General features: G+C 36.6%; 1 protein-coding gene across 4 annotated transcripts in view; it reads right to left on the bottom strand.

Annotated features, from left to right (window-relative positions):
• The window catches only part of LOC126470319 (dynamin), a 110,093-nt gene extending 87,463 nt beyond the window's left edge, over positions 1-22,630 (bottom strand). The window contains exons 1-6 of one of the 4 annotated variants that reach the window (XM_050098096.1): positions 22,080-22,630; positions 21,787-21,860; positions 20,605-20,754; positions 11,570-11,773; positions 4,913-5,105; positions 4,694-4,814 (exon numbers count right to left, since the gene is read on the bottom strand). In XM_050098096.1, the coding sequence (XP_049954053.1) occupies positions 4,694-4,814; positions 4,913-5,105; positions 11,570-11,773; positions 20,605-20,754; positions 21,787-21,860; positions 22,080-22,243 (906 nt within the window). In that variant the 5' untranslated portion in view covers positions 22,244-22,630. Of the gene's footprint in view, positions 1-4,693; positions 4,815-4,912; positions 5,106-10,859; positions 11,064-11,569; positions 11,774-20,604; positions 20,755-21,786; positions 21,861-22,079 lie in introns of all 4 variants that reach the window. The other 3 variants (XM_050098099.1, XM_050098097.1, XM_050098098.1) reach the window with 3 other exon arrangements.
• Positions 22,631-26,014: the final 3,384 nt, after the last annotated feature.

Here is a 26,014-nt window from a genome sequence, read left to right as displayed (position 1 = left end):
CCATTTATGTAAAGAAAATTTACCCGAAAAGTCAAAAAATGGTTCTAAGAACTATGCCACCAAACTGCTTAGGTCATCAGTACCCCTAGATATAGAACTACTTAAACCTACCTAACCTAACACACATCCATGCCCGGGGAAGGATTCGAATTGACGGCGCAAGGAGCCGTGCGGTCCGCAATATGACGGTGTTGAGCGCACGGTTAACCTGCGCCGACAAGCTGTTAATATCATCTGGTGTTACTAAAAAGTTATTCACTTCTGGTGAATGATTTTCTGCACAGTTCATTTAAGAAAGAATAACTAAAATATATTTGATTTTACAGATGAGGAAGATGCCTAATTCATTTCCCGTTGTCTTTATTCATGATGTTAGAGTCGCAATCTGAGCATACGTACTATCAATAACCACACCTTAGATCCAAGTCACAGTCACAGATATGTGAATACAACACATTGGCTTATACTTGAGATATTTCGTTTCCCATGAAGTGGTGGCAGGCGACGCTGTGGCGTCTTCGAAGTGCGAGTTTCTCCAGTGCTAGCTATCTCAGCACATCAGCTGAGCGAACTTGCATAGTATGTTGGTAGCACTTCATCGCCTTGCCTGTTATGCTGTGTAGCAGACGTTAAAGCTGTGCGGATCAGCATAACAAAAAGGCGAGGGGTCTCGCTCGTTTTGTCCACGACTGTACATATAAACTTTATCATCTGGACAGTTGATACCTTTACGAATCAAGTTCCACAAAAAGGAGGCTAAATTGAATGAAAGTAAACAGAAGGCCTGGAATATTTCCACAATGACAAACCAGATACCACCTAAAATGCAACAACACACATAGCAAGAATTTTTTAGCAATGGTTTCAGTCAACTGACTGATATGCTCCAAAAGGCCTGCCATTTCAATTAGTTGATCTGCAGAGTGAGATACTCTTGCTACTGTTCATAACTTAATGAAAAAAGGGGGGAGGTTAAATTTCACTCTAGATTACTCCAGATAAGAAGGTATCTGCAGTGAGAAGTGCAAACAAGGCATTAGGTGGCAAATATTTCAGACTGTCTCTCAGATGTGCTGGTTCTGTGTATAATGCACTGTAGTATGTCCACAGTTACCAGCAATAGCCTAGAATGGTTTGCATAATCTGTGTACTAGATAATTTGATTTTGTTAAGAATGTTAAAATTTCATTATTAAAATTACATTTTCTTGGACCTGTGAACAGTATTGGACAAGGGGGAAAATAGCCCACTGCACATGACTATATTTATGTAGTAATGCTGTAATCCCAGAAGCAGCATATAACTTCAAGGAGATGCTTCATAACACGAAAAGAAAATAGTTCTTCCAATCATGTCATGTCAAACAGCAGTAGTGTATGCACCTAGGAGGAAGGTACAAGATTATAAACAGGCATTTCCATACTGAATCAGCTCCCCCTCCCCCCCCCCCCCCTCCACTCAGTAGGAACTTCTATACCTTGGTAGATAGGTGCACTTATTAACAGCGTCCATTAGGCCACACACATTTGTGGCACTCTGATGTGGTAATTTCTGGAAAGTCTCCTCAAACCACATTTTTGTAGTCTGTTGAATCCACCGTAGGACAGCTGCTCACAGTTCCTGGACATCTGCGAAATGATGTCCGTGCAGAAGTCTCTTCATAACCTCAAGTAGTTGGTAATCAGAAGGGGCCAAGTCAGAAGAATATGGTGGGTATGGCAGTACTTGGAACCTCATTTCATTTCAGCCATTGTTCTCCAGCCCATAAGGGAACAAGCATTGTCGTGTTGCTAGAGCACTCCGTTCACCCATTTTCTTGGCAGTTTCTTTTGAATTGCACACTTCAACCTATTCAGAGTCTCCACATACACCATACTTAATGATGATATCTGGTTCCAGCAAGCCAATCATCCTTGGCCCAAAAGACTGTGGCCACGTCTTTTCCCACTGAAGGCACTGTACAGAACTATTTCAGACAGGTGGGCTGCTTGTATGCTTCCATTGCACTGATTTGGGCTGTGATCTATGGCTCATTGTGATGGAGCCAAATCTCAAAACCAGTCCCTAATTTGGGCATGAAATCTTTTGGATCCTGGCTGTGGCACTGAAGGAGATCAAGGCTGACAATTTTGAGCTGTTATGTTTGCACTGCATTCAGGGATTTGAGGACCCACCTGGTGGACACTTTCCCAAGTTTAAGGTGTACATGTACTATGTGATGCAGAGTGTTTCTGATAAATCCTGTAGCTGCCTCCAGTCCCACAATCTGATGCATCTATTCTCCTGAATACGTTTTTTTCCACACTTTAAATGCTGACTAGTGTTACCACAATCACTTTCCTTCCAGAATTGGTTCCTTTGTTCATCAATGTGCAGGCATTTATTAAGCAATCCAACCAAATGTGTACATGTTTTTTGTGATGGTGCACACACACACTGCCACCAATTGCCTGTGAATATCCGCAGCATTTACACACTCCTTCCACAGAAACCACATCGCCCTGCACTGACCTTGATGATCACACTCCATATTGTCTGCTCACCTAATGACAACAGTTGGGAAAGCAGGCTATGCTGTGCAGTGATTACACTTCTAGTTAATGTCTTGCCACCTATGAGTAGATTAAAGTACTAAATACTTGCTCCTGTAAAGATGTGTCAGATAGCACACCATGCATGACAGAAATAAAGTGTATTTACTATTATTATTATTATCCTTTTCTCAGACGTTATGTCTGGTTAAAAATGGAAAGTGATGCGAACCTTGATCAAGCGTGACTTCCTTTTAACTGTACGGTATATGTTACATTGCATTTAGGAACTTTTGGGTAATTGAACATGTATCAATAATTACAGATTTCTGTAGTTGTATATACAAGTTTGGATGTAGCTGTATTGTGTTGATGTACTGGTGGATATTGCGTGGTATGACTCCTGAAGTTGAAAGTATAATTGGTATAACGTCAACTTTATCCTGATGCCACATGTCCTTGACTTCCTCAGCCAGTTGGATGTATTTTTCAATTTTTTCTCCTGTTTTCTTCTGTATATTTGTTGTATTAGGTATGGATATTTCTATTAGTTGTGTTAATTTCTTCTTTTTATTGGTGAGTATGATGTCAGGTTTGTTATGTGGTGTTGTTTTATCTGTTATAATGGTTCTGTTCCAGTATAATTTGTATTCATCATTCTCCAGTACATTTTGTGGTGCATACTTGTATGTGGGAACGTGTTGTTTTATTAGTTTATGCTGTATGGCAAGTTGTTGATGTATTATTTTTGCTACATTGTCATGTCTTCTGGTGTATTCTGTATTTGCTAGTATTGTACATCTGCTTGCGATGTGATCTACTGTTTCTATTTGTTGTTTGCAAAGTCTGCATTTATCTGTTGTGGTATTGGGATCTTTAATAATATGCTTGCTGTAATATCTGGTGTTTATTGTTTGATCCTGTATTGCAATCATGAAGCCTTCCGTCTCACTATATATTATACTGCCTTTTCTTAGCCAAGTGTTGGATGCGTCTTGATCGATGTGTGGCTGTTAGATGATACGGGTGCTTGCCATGTAGTGTTTTCTTTTTCCAATTTACTTTCTTTGTATCTGTTGATGTTATGTGATCTAAAGGGTTGTAGAAGTGGTTATGAAATCGCAGTGGTGTGGCAGATGTATTTATATGAGTGACTGCTTTGCGTATTTTGCTAGTTTCTGCTCGCTCTATAAAGAATTTTCTTAAATTGTCTACCTGTCCATAATGTAGGTTTTTTATGTCTATAAATCCCCTTCCTCCTTCCTTTCTGCTTAATGTGAATCCTTCTGTTGCTGAATGTATGTGATGTATTCTATATTTGTGGCATTGTGATTGTGTAAGTGTATTGAGTGCTTCTAGGTCTGTGTTACTCCATTTCAATACTCCAAATGAGTAGGTCAATATTGGTATAGCATAAGTATTTATAGCTTTTGTCTTGTTTCTTGCTGTCAATTCTGTTTTCAGTATTTTTGTTAGTCTTTGTCTATATTTTTCTTTTAGTTCTTCTTTAATATTTGCATTATCTATTTCTATTTTTTGTCTGTATCGTAGATATTTATAGGCATCTGATTTTTCCATCGCTTCTATGCAGTCACTGTGGTTATCCAATTTGTAATCTTCTTGTTTAGTGTGTCTTCCCTTGACTATGCTATTTTTCGTACGTTTGTCTGTTCCAAAAGCCATATTTATATCTTTGCTGAATACTTCTGTTATCTTCAGTAATTGGCCGACTTGTTGATTTGCTGCTGCCAGTAGTTTTAGATCATCCATGTATAGCAAATGTGTGATTTTGTGTGGGTATGTTCCAGTAATATTGTATCCATAATTTGTATTATTTAACACGTTGGATAGTGGGTTTAGAGCAAGGCAGAACCAGAAAGGACTTAATGAGTCTCCTTGGTATATTCCACGCCTAATCTGTATTGGCTGTGATGCAATATTATTTGAATTTGTTTGGATATTAAGTGTGGTTTTCCAATTTTTCATTACTATGTTTAGGAACTGTTTTAATTTAGGATCTACTTTGTATATTATTATTATTATTATTATTATTATTATTATTATTATGAACGTGGATTGCCCCTTGTAATAGTTCAATGAACTAATTATCTGAAAGGACACTATTTCTAGACAACAGTCTTACTTCTTGCACAGACACTCACCTGAAGCTTGTCCCTCAGACTTGGTAATGTGTCTCTAATATGATTGGTTAACTGTTGATTTAGAACTCTCTGTAAATACGGCGTTCCAAGGCGATCTGCCATGTGACGATAAGATGGATGACTGAAATGATATAGAGTTTTGTTTACACAGTCATCAATAGTAGCACACAATATCAATGTGTCAATTGATACAATTCTTCAAAACACAACAACACATACCTGAGAAAAAACTTCCTCTCGGCAGCCAAAGCAGCTTTAATATCCTTCTTTCCTTCAATATCCTTCTGACTTCTATTAACTACCCCAATATACCCTCTCCGGAGAGGGAGTAGCTTGTTTTCAAGAATATCTCGTGCGTCAGTACCTTCATCCATGAGGTCCAGTTTGGTTATAACACCTATGGTTCTGATGCCTATATATTGAAAATTAAGTAAAAAAAAATGGAAGGAGGGACTTTAGAAATCCAATAATATATTGCTAGAATAGCCAATGGATAAAGAAATGTGAAAAACTTTCAATGTATCATGAACTTCTGGTACCGTATAATATTTTCATTTTACGCAAGAATGACTACCAGTACATCGAAGCTGTTTCAGAAGTTTTATCACAGAAGTTTGAATTCTGGGAAGAGGCAGGCAATGTGACAAATTTTATTGCTGAAATTACTGAAGAATAGCCCAAATACTCATTTCTTTTCCATTATAGATATATGCCAAAAAGAATTTTAGTCAGTTAATGGGCTGAAGAGGAACCAGCCATGCTGCCATATAGCAGTGGAATAATTCTAGCTAATGTCAAACAGAATCAAAGCTGAGAATAACCATTAGGTTTCCACCAGTACAACAGAGTTAATCACTTCGCATCATGAAACATACTGAAGGACTATATTGTGAAACAAAACAACAATCTGGTTATGATGACAAAAACCATTCACTTGTTCTACCTTCTTCCACCCTATCATAAATTTTGAAACCATGTTTCCAGAAAGTAATGTTAACCATCTTTATTTTTAATCTCACTGCATTAATCCTCAGTTCTTGAAAGGCCTGTTGCAAATGGAGACTAGCATCTTTTATACCAATACTAGATGAACAAGTTATCTACAGGAAACAGAAAGGGCTCAAATTTATTGCCCAGATCAACTTCACTCTCAACTCTCATAAAATCTGACTGTTTGCAATTCTATTCATTCAGTACATACAATTGAAGCAACAATTTATTTCCACCAATATGGTATGGCCTACATTTAACACAAAACCAAAACTTATGTGCAAAAGTATGCCCAAACACCTCTCAAGAGTTTTGAGAACTGTTGGGTATGGTACATTCCATATGAACTTGTCTCACTGGACATACACTTCTACCCAAGAACTTGTGAAACAGCCTTTCAACATATTTTTAGATATTGTGTAACTCTACATCACTTACAAATTCTTATCCAAATGACCAGAGTTTGAATTCAAAGTGATTTTTGCTTTCCAGAGTTCTTCCTACAATACAGAAAAACAAGAAACAGTACAGATTTCATTTGCATCTAAACTGATTCAAAATGCCTGCTTGTTACAAGTCAGTTTTTGAAAATAGAGAACAAATGGAAAATTTAAAATAAATTATTCTTCATATATGATAATGATCAAAGCAGAAGAAATTTTAATTCCATTTCTTCTGCTTCGATCATTATCGTAGATAATGAAGAGACTTAAATGCCTCATGGAAACATTTAATTATAAGATATATTTTTTAAATGTTAATACAAAGCCAAAATTAGCTGCGCACACACACATTGCAAACTTTTTACTTAACAAGCCATAATAATATATATTTATTGTATATGGGAGCAAAATTCATGCATTAAATTATTTTGACGAACAGATTTACCCATAAGCAAAGTTAGGAAAAAAGACTGCCATATGCCAATTATTACAGTCAGTTAATTTGCCTAAATAAATTTATAAGCTGAATTTTAATTTAAATTTACTGACTTTCATGAAAGAAAATTATATAGGCACATGCCATTTGGGTGCTGAAAATATATGACTTATCTACAATAAGAAAATACCTCACTTCGTCCCCTTCTCTTCCCATCGAAAACTAATAAGATTTTTCCACACTGAAGTCTTCACATAATTACAAAGGTCTTCATTTGGGGTAGGAAAACATTTTACTTTGCTTTACAAACATTTCACCAAAGTCATAGATTCATTTTTTTTATATAAAGCCATTAGTTTATGTCTGCTCATTAAGTGCAAAGAAAGTAACGACTCCACCCTTCCCAATCCTATGTGCCCCACCTCCTCTACCTAAAAACAAAGCAATTAATGGGAATAAACAGTCACTCAAATATGCACTCTTCCTCTTGAACAGCCAATTTAAACACTGACAAAGCTTTTGCAAAAAGTGTGCCTAATAAAGCACATTCATAATGCACAAAATCCTGCTATGTACTGACTGGAGCACAACATAGTGGCTGCATTTTACATAATACTGAAAATTATAAACTGAAATAACATGCAAGTAAGATTATTTTAAAGTGCAGAGACAGACAGATAAAAATAAACAAGCTGAGGCCAAACAAACTGTAAAATTTTACTTCAATAAATGTGAATGATACACACAAAAACATGCTGTGAAAGTTATGAAACAAGTTGAATACCTCAACCAATTAATAACTGAACAATAGTAAGGGGAAAAATGCAAGCAATAACAGCTTTGTAGTGGACAGCTAATGTAAGTAATAACATGTTCGCTGCCATGATATAAACTGATAAGGTATGGTTGTCTGGAAAAAAGTGAATGGTAAGGAGAGCAGAGCATTAGGGAAGGCAACAAAATTGGCATGCAACAAGTACAGTACAGAAATACAGAGAGCACTACAGAACTGGATAAAAGCAAATATTTATAAGAGCACTACAGAGCTGGATAAAAGCAAATATTTATGCAGTTTGAATGTTTTGCTGAGGAAGGACCAAAAACTTAGATTTAACAACTCTTATTTACATTTCTGTCACAGTTCCATGTAATTTATATTGGTGACAAGTCTGGAATGAAGCCATCATTTTCAAACCACACCTGCACTAATACTACTTATCAAAGCAAAAACTCCAATGACATACTTGGGTAATGTCCACACAACAGATATGGGAAAATCTTATTACATGTGTGATACATTCAGCAGATGAAATTGCACTGAGTGCATTCAGTCCAGTTTTATCTGTTGAATGAATCATGCATGTAATATTTGGTGTACGACTGTGCTGTGTGGAGATTACCCAAGTATGTCAAGTGGAAGTTTACTTTGAGAAGCACTATTAGTGCAGGTGTGGTTTGAAAATGAAGGACTACCGTCAAAACTAATCATCAGCAAAATTACACAACTGTGACAGAAATTTAAATCAACAAAGCATTTATCTGCTTCAAGGAGTGGTTGCCAGTGTGGTGTCATGGGAAGTCAAGTTAACTACAGATAATAATATGACTATTCTTCCACTGTTGGGGTATGTGGCCACTTACTGCTGTTGCATTTTTGACGTACTACTGTTACTGGTTCTAGCACTTCTTCGACATTAATGTTGAAGTCAATTTTTGAATTAATACTTTAGGTAATAGTGCAAGTTGTAGCTGCAGAAAATGGTGGAGGATGTAAAACATGCAACTTGTTTTCTTTATTGGTTGTAATATACCGAACATCAACCCAAGGTCTGCCTAACAGCCAGTGCTTTATCAACCACAGTTATGTTGGTGGTTGTAATTCATTGTTTTCCACCAATCCATCATGAGAAACTATAGTTTATTACACAATATAGACCAGATGCATATGTATTGAATTCCGAAGGATGAAAGCCTTGTCAACTGGGTTAGCATTTGTAATATAGATCAGTCGTTATTTCTATGTGCTTTCACCACAGGCATAACTCATCTGCAGGATTTCAAACAAATATCTAAAGACAATTTTGACAGCAAAAGCTCTAAACACAGTGCCATCAATTCACACTACAGCTAAGCATACACCATTGTTCTGCTTATTGGTCAGGCATCTTAGGATATATCTGCATACCAACTCTGGCTTTCCTTTAAACCGTCACATTTGTGGTAAAATATTACATCAGTTTCCAATATGCTATCCTCTGACTTCACCATTCACAACACTGTTACCACTGTAACTATGGACTCAGGTAGATGAAACATCTTCCATGATGTTTACAATTGGGAGGCAGTGGTAATATCACAATGTGTTAGTAAAGTGCACAAGCTTTTGTTAATCAGGCTTATCAACTGTGTATGTATGGTAGCTGTTACCTACACGAATTTCAAACCATTCCAAAATCACACACAGGGTGAACAGCAAACTGGTACCTGCATACAATCCACAGGCAGATTTTGTTAGGTCTGAACTACTTCAGCAACTGGCAAGAGTGATAGCAACATATTCAAACTAATGATGTGACAGCTGCTAACATTTCAAAATTATTTTCTGTTTGCTTGTGGCCATAGTCTTGCACTATTTCAGAAATGACATCTCCACCTGGACTGTTATTAAATGTTTTTATTTATAATAGCGATGTTGAGTATGGTGCCACTCTCCGATAAAAACTGACTACCAAGTTTTTTTTTGTGTGTGTGTGTGTGTGTGTGTGTGTGTGTGTGTGTGTGTACAATCGTGTTTACATATTTCATAGGCATACCAAGACAGAATACCTCATTGTCTGTATGGCTGAAATCGACTAAATAAATACATTAAATAATAGTCCAGGAAGAAAATGATGTGACTTCTGAAGCTATGTATTGCAGTTGGACAAAATCCACAAACTGAGGAGCTGTAATGCCATTAGTTTTTGGGAACAGCAACCCAATGACAAATCATTGTTGGAAGATATATAGGCAATTTTTCTACATCCAAATAATTTCAGAGAGTGTTAAAATCATCTCGGAAATAAGATTAGGACATTTTATGTAATATGAATACGGACTTCTGGAAAAGTCCTAAAGAAATACCTCTTAATCTATGTCAATGTTCACAAAGTATGACATACCCCATTAACATGGTATATCTGTAATTGGATTCTATTTAGGGAGAGGTGGGCAGCAGCACACCAGAGTAGATTAGTCACTACTCTCAAATGAAACTCTTCCTTTGTAGTGCGTGCCACCAACATGTGGAACCACATTTAGCATTGTCGTGACTATCTGTTTGTTTGGTATTCTGTGGATGTGTTGCTTTTTTATTGCTGGGTATTCACATCCTTGTGACACTCAAATTAAAGGTCTCCCACTATCCTGTAATATATCTTTACTTTATTAATATGCAATGCACCCCAAATACACTGTTTAAATATAAGTCCTACTTCATTTAATGAAAAAAATAATTGTGTGTATTATTCCTATATAATTACATATGGCTTTGGGAATGAAACACACTTTGCTCCATCACACTTGTTTCTTGGAATATTCAGTTAAAAATAAGTCCGCCCCCTGTAGCCGAGTGGTCAGCGGGACTAATGTCAATCCTAAGGGCCTGGGTTCAATTCCCAGCTGGGTCGGAGATTTTCTCCGCTTAGGGGACTGGATGTTGTGTTGTCCTAATCATCACCATTTCATTCCCACTGATGTGCAAGTCGCCGAATTGGCATCAAATTGAAAGACTTACACCCGGTGAACGGACTACCCAACAGGAGGTCCTAGTCACACGATATTTACATTTTACTTAAAAATAAGACGGAGAAAAGTTTTTAAAAAAGGAAAGGAAAGAGAAAATGAGGGTAACAGGTGGAGAGCGGCAAGTAGGTAGTAGCAAAAAACTAACAAAGACGAATTTCATGAATCTGATGTAAAAAGTGTATTTCTGAAGTGAGCCCGGCAATGTAAGATAAAAAAGCAAATCATGCCAAGCAAGTGGCACATTTTCCAGTGTCTTGTGAAGACTGCCTGGGCCATCGAAGAAAGTAATAAAACTATTTATTTTTTCTTTGGTTGAAGCTAAAATTGTGAAGGCCTTTGCAAATATTGAAGCTGTCACAATCAATTAGCCACCTCCCATCACCAAATGCTTACACAAACCAAATATCCATCACATTCATAAGGTACTTCATATGCCACAAGACAGTTATTTCACAGGAGTACTGTTCCACACCTCTGCAAATCCACTCCAGGCGGGCAAAGAAAAAGTTACCTGCTGGGTCAACATCTTTTGCCATTTTCAAAGCATCACTGTTTGCCAAATCAGAGTTTGCTGGAGTCACAGCCAAAATCAAGCAATTGTCTTGAGTTATGTAGGTCATGATCATTGACTTGATCTGCTGTTCAATCTGAGGCGGCTGGTCTCCAATTGGAACCTTAGTTATACCCGGTAGATCGATAAGAGTCAGATTCAAAACTGCAACAAAAACTCTACTATATCTACAACTACAGTGCAAAGAGAAGCTACTTTTACTAAAATTGTGTGTGTGTGTGTGTGTGTGTGTGTGTGTGTGTGTGTGTGTGTGTGTGTGTGCGCACGCGCACGCACACAGCCCAAGGCGTTACACTACAAAAACAGTTTGTAAACAAAGTTGACAACAAACATGCATTCATGCAGTATGAAATTTGATAGCTGTTTTGGCATAAGGTATTTAGCAGCACGCAGTACACATTCAGACTGCAATTTCCAGAAATACAAAGAACACTTAACTTTTGAAATAGCAGCAACAACGATAACATTTTTATGCAAAGTAGAGAACAGCATGTTCCTCTCAAAAGGCTAACTCCCTTTACAGTTGTAAAAATTAAGTCAAATGGGCTCTCCTTATGCCTCAAACATCTATCAGTAACAGAGCATATATACTGATATACCATTCCTCATTCCACTATTGGTTCAATAGGTTTCTTTCTTTCTACTTTTACCATCTGGGTCAACGCTCTTGGCTATTTGCAGAGCGTCTGAAGTTGCGAGATCAGTGTTTGCTGGTGTCACTGCTAAGATCAAACAAGTCTCCTTTGTGATGAACTGCAGCAACATGTCTTTGATTTGATTCTCAATATCTGCTGGCTGATCTCCCACAGGTACCTTTGTTAGTCCCGGGAGGTCGATTAGGGTGATATTCAGCACTGTCAGCACAATTTTAATTCATTTTAAATGTCCTTCGTTTATAATACTGGGTGAAAATAAAATTAATATGATTTCACGATACAAAGCAACAAATGACAAAGCAGCAAAACGAAGTTTTGATCAAATCTTAATTTTTAATAATGGTATAAAAACTTGAGTTTAACCAATATATGTCTTGCATCAAATTCTGCCTATTTTCCTATTACAACTTCCGTTATTAGCATAACTATTACTACACACACACTTATTCACTGGGGGTGAATTTCGTACCCAAGTATGAAAATAGAAATGAAACTTGAGCCTTTGCAAGGGGGGGGGGGGGGGGGGGGGGGGGGAGGAATTGGTGCATTGGATGAAAGAAGAGAAGTAAGGAAACACAGTACTTGGAATTCAGTATCCACCATTGCATAAGGAAACTTTACTACAATCAGCAACAGCAACAGAATGGTTGAAAGTGATGAAGGGGGTTCACATCTCAAAATGAATATTAATGTAAGGTACAAAATAATATGAGTAGGCTCTGTTCAGTGGAACGTTTGAGACACAAAATGTGGGAGATAAGCTTAGCATTAATCACTACTAGAGAATAGACATACTTCTCCAAAAAAAAAAAAAAAAAAAAAAAAAAAAAAAAAAAAAAAAATTTTAGAATGATATAATAACACCTATCTGATTTCAAATGTAAAAACACACTAAAGTATGCTAACATGTAATTAAAGGAAATATACCAATTGCAAAAAATGACTGCATAACAGACCAGCAACCTTTTAATGTTTAGTCCACAAACATTTCTATTACAAACTGACACTGGGAGATTTCATCTCAATCATATAGGGCATGTCATCTCATGATCATGAATTTCTCTGGAAAAAATACATGTCAGACCTCTGTAACGTGTGTTAATAAATAAAACAGTTTCATTTTACCTTGGTTTTTGTAAATGGCACAGTCCTTTGAAAACTGAATATTTTGAAAATAACTCTTAAAACCGTAGAGAATTACAAAAATAGAACTAATAAACCAGAAGTACTGGATACCTGGCAGATGTTTTCTTTTACTTTAAAGCTCCCCCCTTCGTATGTTCATCAAAAAACTTAAGAAAATTGCACAATATATTGTCTGGTTAATGTGTTAGTAGTTACTGCAACCAAAGTGGGCAATATCTTTGTGTGTAAAAGGTTGAAAAATTTCTAATGTTCTGGATATTCCACACCACTGAATTTCTAGGGTAAAATATGCATGTCAGCAACACTGCTGCCAGATCTCTTATATTCGTAATGAACAAGTGAGAACCTGCACATGAATCATTCAGCATCGAGTTTTGTGTTTGGTTCGAACTTTTTGGTAGATGCAATGTCAATAAGCAGACACAGTATGAAATGGTGAGGTGTGTTGCCTCTGAAAAAGGCACAAGAAGGTGGTGTTAAAGAAAAGTGAGAATGACTTAAGAATTGTTGGAAATTTGATAGAAGTACTGCAGAAATATCTTAGACCTCAAGTGACTGTGTTACCATCACATCCATTGTGCAGGAATTGCTATACTCGCTATAACAAGAAATTTAGCAATGACCCACCTGAACAATCACCATCACTGGAGTGTGAAACTGAAGAAGCCAGTGCAAATGTTTATATTCCCCAGGTATAAAGCTGTTGATGCATTTAATGTTAGCATTCCTGTTGTAGCCCCTAATATATCCCTCCTTAAATGCCCAGGCGCGATAAGAAGCACAAGAAGAAACCAATATGTACAAAGAAAACTGGAAGGACTTTAAACACAGCAACATCTTCAAAACTTTGTGAAGTGTATAATGTAGATGCACTTGATGCAGAAGCTGAAGATAGTAACATGAGCACCTAATTTGCTGTGTGGCTTCAAAACATGAACACTGCTATCTAAGCAGATACCTACTATACTCAGAAGGTACAATTACTGACACTGATAGTAGATAGCTACTCCAAGCAGCGGCTTCACAGATACATATCCACTTCCTCTCACTACTTAATTTCAAAAGCTCATAAAATAACGAATGAAAAAGGTGTTAGGCATACCGAGGTTCCTACTGTGGCCATCCACTGCAAGATGATACGCTTAATGTTGCTCTGGAATATTACCTAAGTGATGACAAAGATTGCAGTAGGCAAAGTCCTAATCAGGTTGATGTTATCTCTTTTAACGAAAATGGTGGAAATGTTAAGAAGACAAAAAGATATACGAGAAGATCAGTAGGAAAAGCATATCACCCTATGAAAAAGGAGAACTGAAATTTACAAATTGGTCTCTCACAACCAAAACGGGTAAAACGACAGCCAGCGAAGGAAGTAAGCACATGTATTTACTGCACTAATTTGAAACTTATTTGCTTCAAGTAATGTCACAGGGAAGAAGTAGAGATGGACCTGATGCTTTTGGGTATATGCCAACAGCCACAAGATAAATGTTGGTCACAGGAATGGGCAGTCTGTCCTGCTGCTGAAGGGGTGACCACTGAACCATTACACCTTCAGGATAATGACAATGACGTAACCTACACATTGTGTCAGGCAGAAGAGTTGGTGAAGAAGACAGTGGACCTGAGGAAGTTTGTTATAGAAATTAGGCATTGGGTCATAAAAGGAGTAGCTCATCGTCACATCTGCAGAATTCAGAGAGGCAATAACAAAAGTAAAATCAGCCACTTTGCAGAATACTGACACATTAGTTATTCATTTTGACTTTGCTGAGAACTGGTCTGTTGCTATTCAGAACGAAGTTCTAAGTTACCACTGGCACACATTACAAGTGTCAATATTCATGTTTTGCTCACCTCCTCAGAACATCACACCGTTTTGCTATTGTCAGTGATGATCTTATTCATGATATTACATATTCATGCTATGCTGTCAGCATGATAATTGATGACACAGCATCTAAAGGCCACACATTTATTAAACGTGTGTGTGTGTCTGATGGTGCAGCACCTCATTTTAAAAACTGCTTTCAGCTTTATGAGCTTCGAAAACACTACACACACAGGAGGGGGGGGGGGGGGGGGGGGGGGGGGGAAGAATTTCAGCAACAGGTCATGGAAAAAGTACATGTGATGGGGTAGGAGGTCTCTGTACTCATCTTGCAACAAGATTTAATCTCCAGCATGAAACTCTTGATATAGGATTTGTACAGACTATATCAAGGTTACAACAAAACAAAACCCTTACTTCTAAATGAATGTACATTAGGGGAATTCTAATTCTGTTTTGTTTTGTTTTGAGAGAGAGAGAGAGAGAGAGGTCTGCTATTGGAGCCAGTGGTAGGAATTCAGTCAAGTCACTGCTGGGCTCTATCCTTGAGTGGCATATACATTGCAAGAATAGTTCTACATGAAATGCAGCCTGTTACTTGAGTGATATATAGAGACCTCAGTATAGTTTTAGAACACTTTGTTGTGTGGAACTTCATTATATGACAATCAGTGGTGGGTGGGACAAATAATTAATTTCTCTCATGAGCTGTATGATGTAATCATCTCCTTTATGACACCTCATGGTCTGGCAGATTCTTTCAAATGGCCATCATCAACAAATCAGTGGGCAGTTTCCATTTTCAAAGTACTGCTCTTGTTGGATCAGCCTTGTCCATGTACAAATTAAGCTTGGCTATACAACTCTTTTCAACTGAGTGGTGTTGGTTGTTACAGTGCAGGCAATTTTAATTCATGGACTGTCACAAGAAAGTAATATCATGAAAGAAGACAATAAAAATTTGTAAATAATATCAGAAGCAGAAGATATAAAAAGCTATTCTATATATCTATTTTTCTTAATGCTAGAACTGAATGAACAACAGTTTTCCCACTCACTTCTAAAGCTGTAAAATAATTATTTTGATTAAGATATACCAGTTTTGCATTAAATTTACTCAAATTGAGCAATCAATTTAAAAACTAATGTGTCCAGGATTTTTGGCCTTGACAGCAGCTAGGTCTAACAAAAATTTCTCAAATTTTGCACAGCAAAATATTGCCCACTCTGATCGTACATTTCATAATGACCAACTAACACCCCACACATTTTTTTTAGAATATTCAGGATGGAGGTTTTTATATATAGAAAATAATTATATCAAAAAAATTCCGATTTTCTCATCTTTATGCAAAAATATTTTGATAGTTAAGAATTTCAGGCAATAATGTCATAGCCGACAGGTAGCAGCTTTTCCACTATCATTTCTCAAGACAGTTAACATCCTGTGACTATTTGCATTTTCTAAATAAAATTAAGAAGTTTACTGAAAGTTACAAATTTTCATAGTTTATTTTTCCAAATTAAAGAAGAAACAAGCTCAGAAGTGTGTGTTAATCATGTCTGACAGTATCAGGAACAACGGTTTTATTAAAAATAATTTCAGATCTCTATCACTCGTAGCTTTCTCGTTACAATTTTTATTATTTTCCCTTATGTTACAACATTTTCACAAATACTCATATAGAGAGTTGTAAAACATTGTAACAAATGATCAGAAAATCAAAATCTTTTAGTTTTTGAGAGGTGCCTTGGGGAACTTCAACACTTTTTTCTTCTTCAGAGAACTTTGAAATAATGATAAGACACACTCACTCTTGACCTGTATGATCCGAGATGAAATTGCCCTGCTGTTTCTGAGATGAAGAGATTGGCAAAAGAGGGAATCACACCCCCATCAAACCAACCTGAAGACCTACAACCAAAATTAAATATCCCATACTTTATCACCGTACTGAGGCACTGTAAGCTGCAGGAAGTACCTTTTCTGGGTTATATGAAGGTTGATTTCTGAAATTATGTTCAGCTCAAAATATTTTCACCGACTTCTCAGATATAAGACTTGTGCGTCGATTACTTAAATAAATAAATAAATAAATAAGGTAAAAAATTCAAAACTGCAGCACATGCCCAAAAAACCACTGTTTTTTGCTCCTACAAGGACCTTGAACATTAAAAAGAGTTTCATCACATCTACACAGGAATATCCAAAGAAATGAAGGAAGGGTACGGTTTAATGTGCCATTAACAATAAAGTCATCAGAGCTGAAGCACAAGCTCAGGCTGTGGAAGAAAATAGGCCATGTACTTTTCAAAGAAATAACACCAGCAATTACCTTAAACCATTTAGAGAAATCATGAAAAATCTAAATGGTTCAAACCACAGTCTTCCCAAAGGTGAGACCTGTGTGATACCACTATGCCACCTCCCTCTGTCACTGGAAGATTCAGTGGTGTGGGCACAAGACAGAATCTGATGAGAATATACTGAAGGCCAGAGCATTTTCATCCAGTGAAAACAGCTATTTCCTAAACCACTGTAATCATGAACGAGCCATGCACCATTATTCATTTTCTCATAAACAATGAAGTCACATTATCTGCTATTTTGGCTGGGTTGTAAGCACAGAGTGTACTGTCACATGTCAAGGCTCAATGTCAGCGATTAGACAAAGAAGTTTCACATAATTCGCAATATGTAGGAGAAATTTGCAGACTTCACCCATGGATATGTGTCACTAATGAAAAAATTGTTGACATTTGCAGTCTTTTAGTGTATGCTGCATACAACTGTTGTGTGCTCATTCAGTGAAGAAGTGAGGGGCGCTTACGCAATCAAAATACCCTTGATATTCAAAGCTCTCAGTGAGGTAGAAAATCTCAACAAGTTACAGGAAAAAAAGGTTTGGTTGGACATTGTCAGCAGCTCTTGAGAATATTTGAAGTGGGAGAGGACTTTCTTTTCTTATTACAAACTGCAATGAGATAGCATGTATCAATGAAAAACAGATATATATATATATGGAGTGGAGGAAATGATCAGATGGGACTGCATTCAAAGCCAGAACATGTCATTAAGCAATATTAGTGCCCATATTTGTGAACTGAAAAGGTACTGAGTGGTTATAATTAAAATGCAGTTACTTACAGAGGTCCAGTGTGGGCTGTAATTATCGCATGGCAGTGAAACTTGGTAGATATTCTAACGCAATAGTGCAGAACTGATGTACACTGGAAAAAGTTAGTTCCAATTGTGGCCACCACATGCACTGTACAGCATCTCATCAACGTCTCCAGTGCTCACACTGAATAAACTGTGTAAGCAGTGGTTAATAACATCAACATTATGCATTTCTTACTGTTTGACCTTTTCTGCCCACATCCTGTTCTTAATCCATTACGTAGGAAAATATTTCCATACCTCTTTCTAGCATTCACAGCAACTGATTTGCACCATCAACTTTTGCTGTCATATGATAATTACAGCCCACAATGGCCCTCTATGAGTGGCTGCAATTAAATTATAACCACCTGGTATCTTCTTCAGATAATACAAAATGACTGCAATTTTATTTATGTGAAAGCTATACCACAAAAAATTAAGCCACCAGTGACAGCTTTCTGCTTAACAATGGACAGCTGCATGGTCCTAACACCATCACATTTCTTACACATCTCTCTCTCTCTCTCTCTCTCTCTCTCTCCCTCTCTCTCCCCCCCCCCCCCCCCTGACCACCCCAACCCCCTCCAACCACCCACCTTCTTGCAGCATTCCTACATGTCTATGTGACATTCACATAAATGGACCGAGCTGGAAGGGTAGACTCAGCAGTGATTCAGTGGGTGTCCCGCAATCCCCTCCCCCCCCTTGCAATAAATGAATTGAGGATATCTTGTGCATGTCAGAAAGGGGAAGGGGATTTCTGTTAAATGAAACTAATAGAAAAATTTACTGTGTTTTTATTTACAATCAATAAAATGTGCAAAATAATATGTTCAAACCTTAAAGACACCTCTATATCTTTGCTTCACGAATATTCTGTTCACATATCCCATGCCTCTGAAGACAATTACAACTTTTCGAACAATGAACTGTTTTCTCTGAGCAACTTTGGACAGTTTAGCACATTTGTCTGTTACACACCCATGTTTAACTGAGTAACAAACCATTAAATATTTATCAGACACAATAAGTAAATGTTTCTATGCTTCTACACCCCCCCACCCCCCGCCCTTACTAACAGTTATACAGCGTTATCTATGTGACACGTGAACAATCTGTATCCTATTTGATACAGATATACATATGCAACAGTAGTCAAGTCACATGTGATATAATATGTGCAAATAACTTCCAGAGTGGCCAAAAAATTTCAAGGCACTGTTTCACATGCATCACCTATTCCAGAAAATGCGGTCCATCACACAAACACTTTATGAGAAATAAATTTAAATAAAACATGTATGAAGACCGGTAAGGAAAATTTCCAATGAATTAAAAAATGTCTTCAGACACAACTTTTCGTGTTTTATTAAGTACACGGTGCATATCCAATAAAACATGAAAGGACGTGACTGAAGGAGTTTTTAATTCATACCTCCAGAGTATTGAATACAGTCACATTCGAAGCTAAGCTGCGAAATATGGATAAAATTAAATTTCAAATGTGTTTTTCTATTACATTTGTCTGTATCGTTCTGCTCCTTACACTACAACTACAAATCTTATTAGTCGCATCACATGTTTGTTATTATGTTGTCTTCACTTTTGATTTTTGTTCTAATATCCCAACGTAGTGAGTTGCATTGTTTTGGGGGAAGAGATGAAACAGCTAGGTCATCGGTCTCATCAGATTAGGGAAGGAAGTCTGCTGTGCCCCTTCAAAGGACCAATCCTGGCATTTTCCTGGAGTGATTTAGGGAAATCATAGAAAACCTAAATCAAGATGGCCGGATGCAAGACTGAACCGCCGTCCTCCGAATGCGAGTCCAGTGTGCTAACAACTGCGTCACCTAGCTCGGTCAAAACGTAGTGACTGAGTTGCATTTCTGCAGTAGCTGTCACTTTCTCCTTCCCCATCCAAATACATTGCACAACCAAAGACTATATTTTGTTTAGGACATAAGGGATCAGCTTCAACTCATTATTATCAAACACATGTTGAAAAACAAATGTTGACACACCCTTTGCATTCCCATCACACCACACAGTGAATGCAACCTATTGCTCTGCAAAATATTCAGCGGCACTGAGCCGACAATTGACTTACAGTACCCTCTAGGTTTTTACTGCAGACAAGCTGCCGTTTTTCATTTTGACGCAATGACAACTGTGTTCCATTATGGATTAGGCCTCCAACCTGCTGCACTCATAAATTTCTCTCTCTCTCATTGTCTGTCTACCTAAATTGTTTTCCAATTGGGGCAATCTGTTGTTCCAGGTAGTTTCTTCCATTATCTCTAGTTGGTCACTACAGGTTTTGACATTCCACAAACAACTTATTTCTGCTGGCTGAAAGTAGTTCTCATCAGCTTTGCAACTGGTTCATGTATCACAATCGAAGATTTGCCCATAAGGTCTTGCCGATTGCTCTGAAGAGGACATTGAAATTGCTTACAATATAAGTGACAATATCTGTTTCTCAACTAACAATAACAACAACAACAACAACAACAACAACAAACAAACAAATATAATCCTGTAACAAAGCACTCATTTGCTGCTTATATCGAAAATGAATGTATAAGAAGTCATTTAGAAAATTACTGATTTTGTATGTTCACTCTTAATTCCTTGACTGTCTACAGTGTCTTGTTTTTCACATTCATTAAGAAATTGCTGTATATGAGGAGACACTGAGGTGAAAGTGTAACTGTTTTTGTACATTACACAGAGGCTGATAACGTTAACTACAAAATCATGCTCACAGGTTAGAAAGATTTCAAGGTGAGTGAATAATTGAAAACATACATTATTATTTTTAAATGAAATACTATCTAATTATTTTAGAAAGTAGTCACTTCTATGCGTCTTTCAATTGTTGACACTCACCATTTGGAGAATAAACACGAAGATTTATGGGTATATTGGAAATTCCTTTGTTAGATCCAGTAACCCTGTCTGTTTCCGCTTCTATTTCACGGCGAACCTCATCAAAATCAACAAATTTCTTCCCTTTACAGTGAAGAAATTCTGCATACTCTACAAAATAGATAAAAAAGGATGCTCAGAAACATGATATGATCAAAAGCCCTCTGGTTTTGAATACATGGTTTCCTATAAAAAGGATACTGTAGTCGCAGCTTTGTTTTAGACACAGAATAACTTTAATACAGATTTAAGATGCTAAAGTATTTATAACTTGCATTGCAGGAGACCTTGTAGAATTGAAATTTGTGTTAGTTAAATAGTAAATTCTATCACAAGTGTACTAAAAACAGAATGTGGAAAAAAAGTTACGCAAATTGGCTCACTAAACAACTATTTAAAGTTACTAGAATCTCACACAGTGCTTATGTCTGCAAGTAACAAAAACCTTATGCTTTATGCACAAGTGAAAACATAAAACTTCTATAAACATGTGTTCACTTGCTACTAATGAAACAGTGTACCAATTTTTCATTTCATAACGGATATGCCTCTGTACATAACTGCATATCCATGGGACTGTGCACACAAATGTCATTACAAAAAACGGAACGGACGAGCCAAACTGCAATTTTTAGGGGACAAATATTTCTCACATCAGTTGCATTCATAAACTAATAGTGTTCTACACCTGAGCTCGTACTTAACGGCGTTTTGGTAGACAAAGTAACAAAGTGTCTTGAACAAGACATTTTACTACTAAATGTCTGATCAATCGAAAATGTGTGTACCACACCTATTTTATCATTCTCCAACAACGCAACTTCTGACATAAGATTCCTATATTTCTAAACTGAACGCATGTCCCTGCCGTGTTTCAATTCTAGCACGAACTGTTCAAATTTACAGCACCAAGTAGGGCTGTGTCGCCAAATAAGAAAAATTTTCGATGCTCGGCATACCATCAACTACTACATGAAAAGCTCTTACCCGATCAATTTTTTGACGTAAGACTTAACCTAAACAGAGAAACTGCACTAACGAACAATAATATGTAGTCGACAATAATTGTTATCTAATGCTCCATCCGCCCACTTTTAGCTCTTAGTTTACGTATTCCATACTACAAACGACATGCTTACTTACCAGTTGAACTATTTATAAGCTGCAAAATAAGGGGTCTTCGTGTGACAATTCCTGAACCTCGAGGTAGAAAGTCCCTGAAAAAACGTGCATAAATGAAAAACATCGTCTGCGTGCCAGGTATGTTTATACCCGATTCAGGAAGAACATACCCACTAATGCGTAAGTAAACTGAAAGTATAGCATAACCTGCTGTCATGTTCGATGTAAAGATATGACACTCTGTAATTGTTACAATTTTGAAAACCTACGAAGCAATACTCACTTTAAGACAGAGCCTAAACTCTACTGCTCACCTTCCGACGAAATTTTCCAAAACCGAACTTTTGCCCGCACTCTGTCCTCCTACCACTGCTATCTGGGGCAAATCCAGTTGCATATGTACGCCAAGCTGAGTGAACGCATCTTGGAGTTTGTTCACAATTGGTATTAGCTGCTCCATTCCCGCATTTCCTGCCATTGTGAACTACACTTTCAACTCCGCACCCTGCGCACTACTGACTTCAATTTTGTACTCCGCGATATAAAACAATATGGCTGATTACCCATCAGTCCCTGCGCATCACTGCTGATCGAAATTTTGAATGGAACTTCATGGTCGGCATCTGCATAGCAGAAAACATAATATTACTGTATATCAAGTCAAATGATTACAAATTCATCCATTAGGCTAGCCTTTCATTCCTCGGTAAACAAGACTGTATTCCTAATAGACACGGCACTGACAACAATAACGTAAACAGAGACAGTACCAAAGAAAACACTGAAACGTCAAACTTCGAACACACACACACTTCCTGTACTGTCAAACTTATTCACGGCGCTTTATTGTTAACATTTGTCTCAGGTTCTGTAGATAACCTGTATTACGATATCGATCTGAGGACACGGAAGATAATGTCTTAATCGATATCAAAAGCGCGTAGACAAAGACATATTGCATGGCCTACTTTCTCAAATACTTGTAGACTAGAATAAGTCTATCGAAGCTTCATGGAAACAAATACAGTCAAGGAAACATTGCCAATCCGAAAACTGGTTATTTTTGAAAATGTGATTTAACTCAAATTAGCACTCGATAGACGAAATAAATATAAAGCGTTTTATCCAAATTTTCTGACGCGATTCCTATTTGAGTCAGAGAAAAATGAAACATCTAATAACTCCCATTTTTAAATTACTGCTGCGATAAAATTGCTGACTAGAAACATAAATCGAAAAGTATGATGATGCTTGCAAATACATCAGTCTTATGAAAACTGTTGTACAACCATTGGTTTCAGCATGTGAACTGGGAAGTCATTTATAAAATTTAGAAGATACAAATCCACTCAGGAATTGGATGAGAATCAGTTCTATGTTAAAGATCTCTGTCGAAACAAAACTGAAATAAACATCGTCGTTCCAAATAAATGACTAAAGCTATAACATCGATATAGCGAAACACATCCTGTATCCGTTGCTAGGTACTAACAGCATTTCATTGTTAAGCTACACACAAAATCATGGTCATATTTCCACATACACTCATGATCGGTAATTCACTACAATTTTATCAAACTGGCCTATTACTTTTGATCTTTCCAAGTAACTTTTGCATTATTCTACCTGTGTCACACTGTTGCTAGTTGCAATAGATTAATCAGTTGTTGCATGTATTGTAGCCTTCACTGTTATGTATAGTTGTTGTTATCACGTAACGAGTGCTGTTGGTATATATATCTACAAAGAACAGTAGTAAAAAAATTATCTAATATGTAGTCCCAAATGAAGATAGGAGAAATGGAGCCATGAAATTTTTCAGTAGCCACTCACAATAGAGGGTGGCAGTTAGTGTGTTAATACTTCAAATAGGAATCGAAAAACTGAGAAATTGGAACAGAATGTGAACACACATTTTAAACAATCTAAAAAATTACTGTAAGAGGCGTGGAAAAAAATGAAATATTGCCTTTAAAAAAAGAATCCTCATCTGGGTGGGATGAAATACCCATATCTGTGCGATGTCATTTCACTGACACTATCGATTATAATAAACCAATATTCTGAGCAAGGATGTTTTCCAGATACAGTGAATCTAGCTGACATAAAACTGTTATTCAAAAAGTGATTGACAGAATAGATGAGGAATTACCACCCTATCTTTTCTGCCAATCTTCTTTAGAGTGTTTGAAAAAATGCAGCAAAACAGAGTCAAAAATTTCTTGAAAAATAGCTTGGATTCTAACAAGGAAAAAGAACTTTAAATGACACCAATGAACTTACTCAAAAGATATATTCCTCATTAGATAAATGTAGAAAGGTTACAGGAATAGTCTGCGATCTGACGAAAGCATTTCATGCACTGAACCACCCTTACTTTCCACTCAAGTTAAATAGATATAGGGAATCACGGACACTGTTTTAAAATGTTCAACTCTTACTTGACAAATAGGAAATAATGAGTAATTACAACTTCAAATTCAAGCAATCGCTCATCAAATTGGAATACTATTTTTCAAGAAGTCCCATAAGTTTCTATATTGGGTCCCGATTTACTACTTTTCTACATAAAGGACCTATCCCTTTGCATATATAATATAGTTTATTCATCTTATAACGTACAGTTACAAGCCAAAGATTTTTTACTGGAGACACATCAAATTACTTTAAAAAAATACGATTATAATAATTAACATGTTAAAGCAGGCATTTCTGAATTTTTGACATGAACAATTTACCAAGAACATATATACCACATATGACCATTTTGCAGCTTCCAATACAATTTATAAAAATATTAACAATTTATTATACAATACATAATGTTTATTGTTTCTTTTCTTTTCAAATTGCCAAACTGTCCTGCAAGAATTCTTCAATTTATTAATTACATTTTTCCACTAGTGTATTAAATCACAATCTTTTTAGTGGGACAAACTCCGTGTTTGGAAGATTTGTGTTATTTAATTTTTTGTAAAATTTTAATCCCATGTACAATGGTGTTTGAGCATAAAATATTGTTTGTTATGAGAGGGAAGTTTGAAACTGTCCCTGTGGCAAGTACTGTAATTGTGGTTGAAATGAAAATTGTCAAGTGACTTTGATTTTTATATACGAAAATAAAGATTTCGTAAATGTAAAGAGAATGAATGGTTAGTATTTTTAATTTTTTAAATAATGGGCGATATGATATTCTTTTTTGTTTTTTACTAAAACATGTTTCTTATGATTCTCTTTTGAAGTGTAAGTAATCTTGGGCTGTTCATAGAGTTTCCCCAGAAAATTATTCCATATCGAATTATAATCTCAAAGTAGCTGCGGTAGACTATCTTCCTGGTGTCCATGAATGTGGATCCAGATAAGACATTCATCGCATAAGCTAGGCTGTATAGTTTGGTTGCTAAGAAATCTACATGTGCCTTCCAATTTAAGTTTTTGTCAAGATTTAGACCTATAAATTTTAAATAACTTTCTTCAGTCATTTCGTGATCGCCATGCACTATTTCTATGGGAGATGCTGACCATGTTTTAACACAGAACTGCACTAATTGTGTTTTTGTGACATCGATTTACTCCACTTTGCTTTAACCAGAATTCTAGGTTTCCCATTATATTTTCCACAGTTTCATGAAGTTGTTCTAAATTGTCATTTTCAATTAAAACAAACGTGTCATCTGCAAATAAAATACAGTGAACATCAATGCTTAGAGGTAAATCATTTATATAGAGCAGAAAGAGATATGGCCCTAAGACTGAGCCCTGTGGGAACACTGTAAATATCTTTTTCCAGTCCAAGAATGGTTTTTTCCATTTAAATTTAGAATAACTCTGTGTTTTCTTTCTGAAAAATAAGATTTGAACCACTGCAATGCCCTGTCCACAGTCCCATGTCTCTCTAACTTGTGTAGAAGTAGTAAGTGATTGACAGAGCCAGAAGCTTTGATCAAATCACAAAAAAATACCTCTAACTTTTTTATCTTTATCTAAAGTAGAGCTTATCTTTCCAGTGAATTTCCTGGTAGCATTTATTGTATTTTTCCTCATTTGAAATCCAAATTGATTTTTAACTATAATGTCGTTTTTTATAAGAAATTTTTGAAGATATTTTGCAACAATCCTTTCTATCACCTTAGCAAAAACTTGCAGCAGGGAAATAGGGCTGTAATTTCCCATTTCATCTGGTGAGCCTTTCTTGAACAGTGGTCTTATTTCAGCATATTTTAACACATCTGGGAAATATCCTTCCTCA

Source organism: Schistocerca serialis, chromosome 3 (genome assembly GCF_023864345.2).
Source record: "Schistocerca serialis cubense isolate TAMUIC-IGC-003099 chromosome 3, iqSchSeri2.2, whole genome shotgun sequence".
NCBI classification, from domain to species: domain Eukaryota; kingdom Metazoa; phylum Arthropoda; class Insecta; order Orthoptera; family Acrididae; genus Schistocerca; species Schistocerca serialis.
This window is presented reverse-complemented; position numbering and strand designations above follow the sequence as displayed.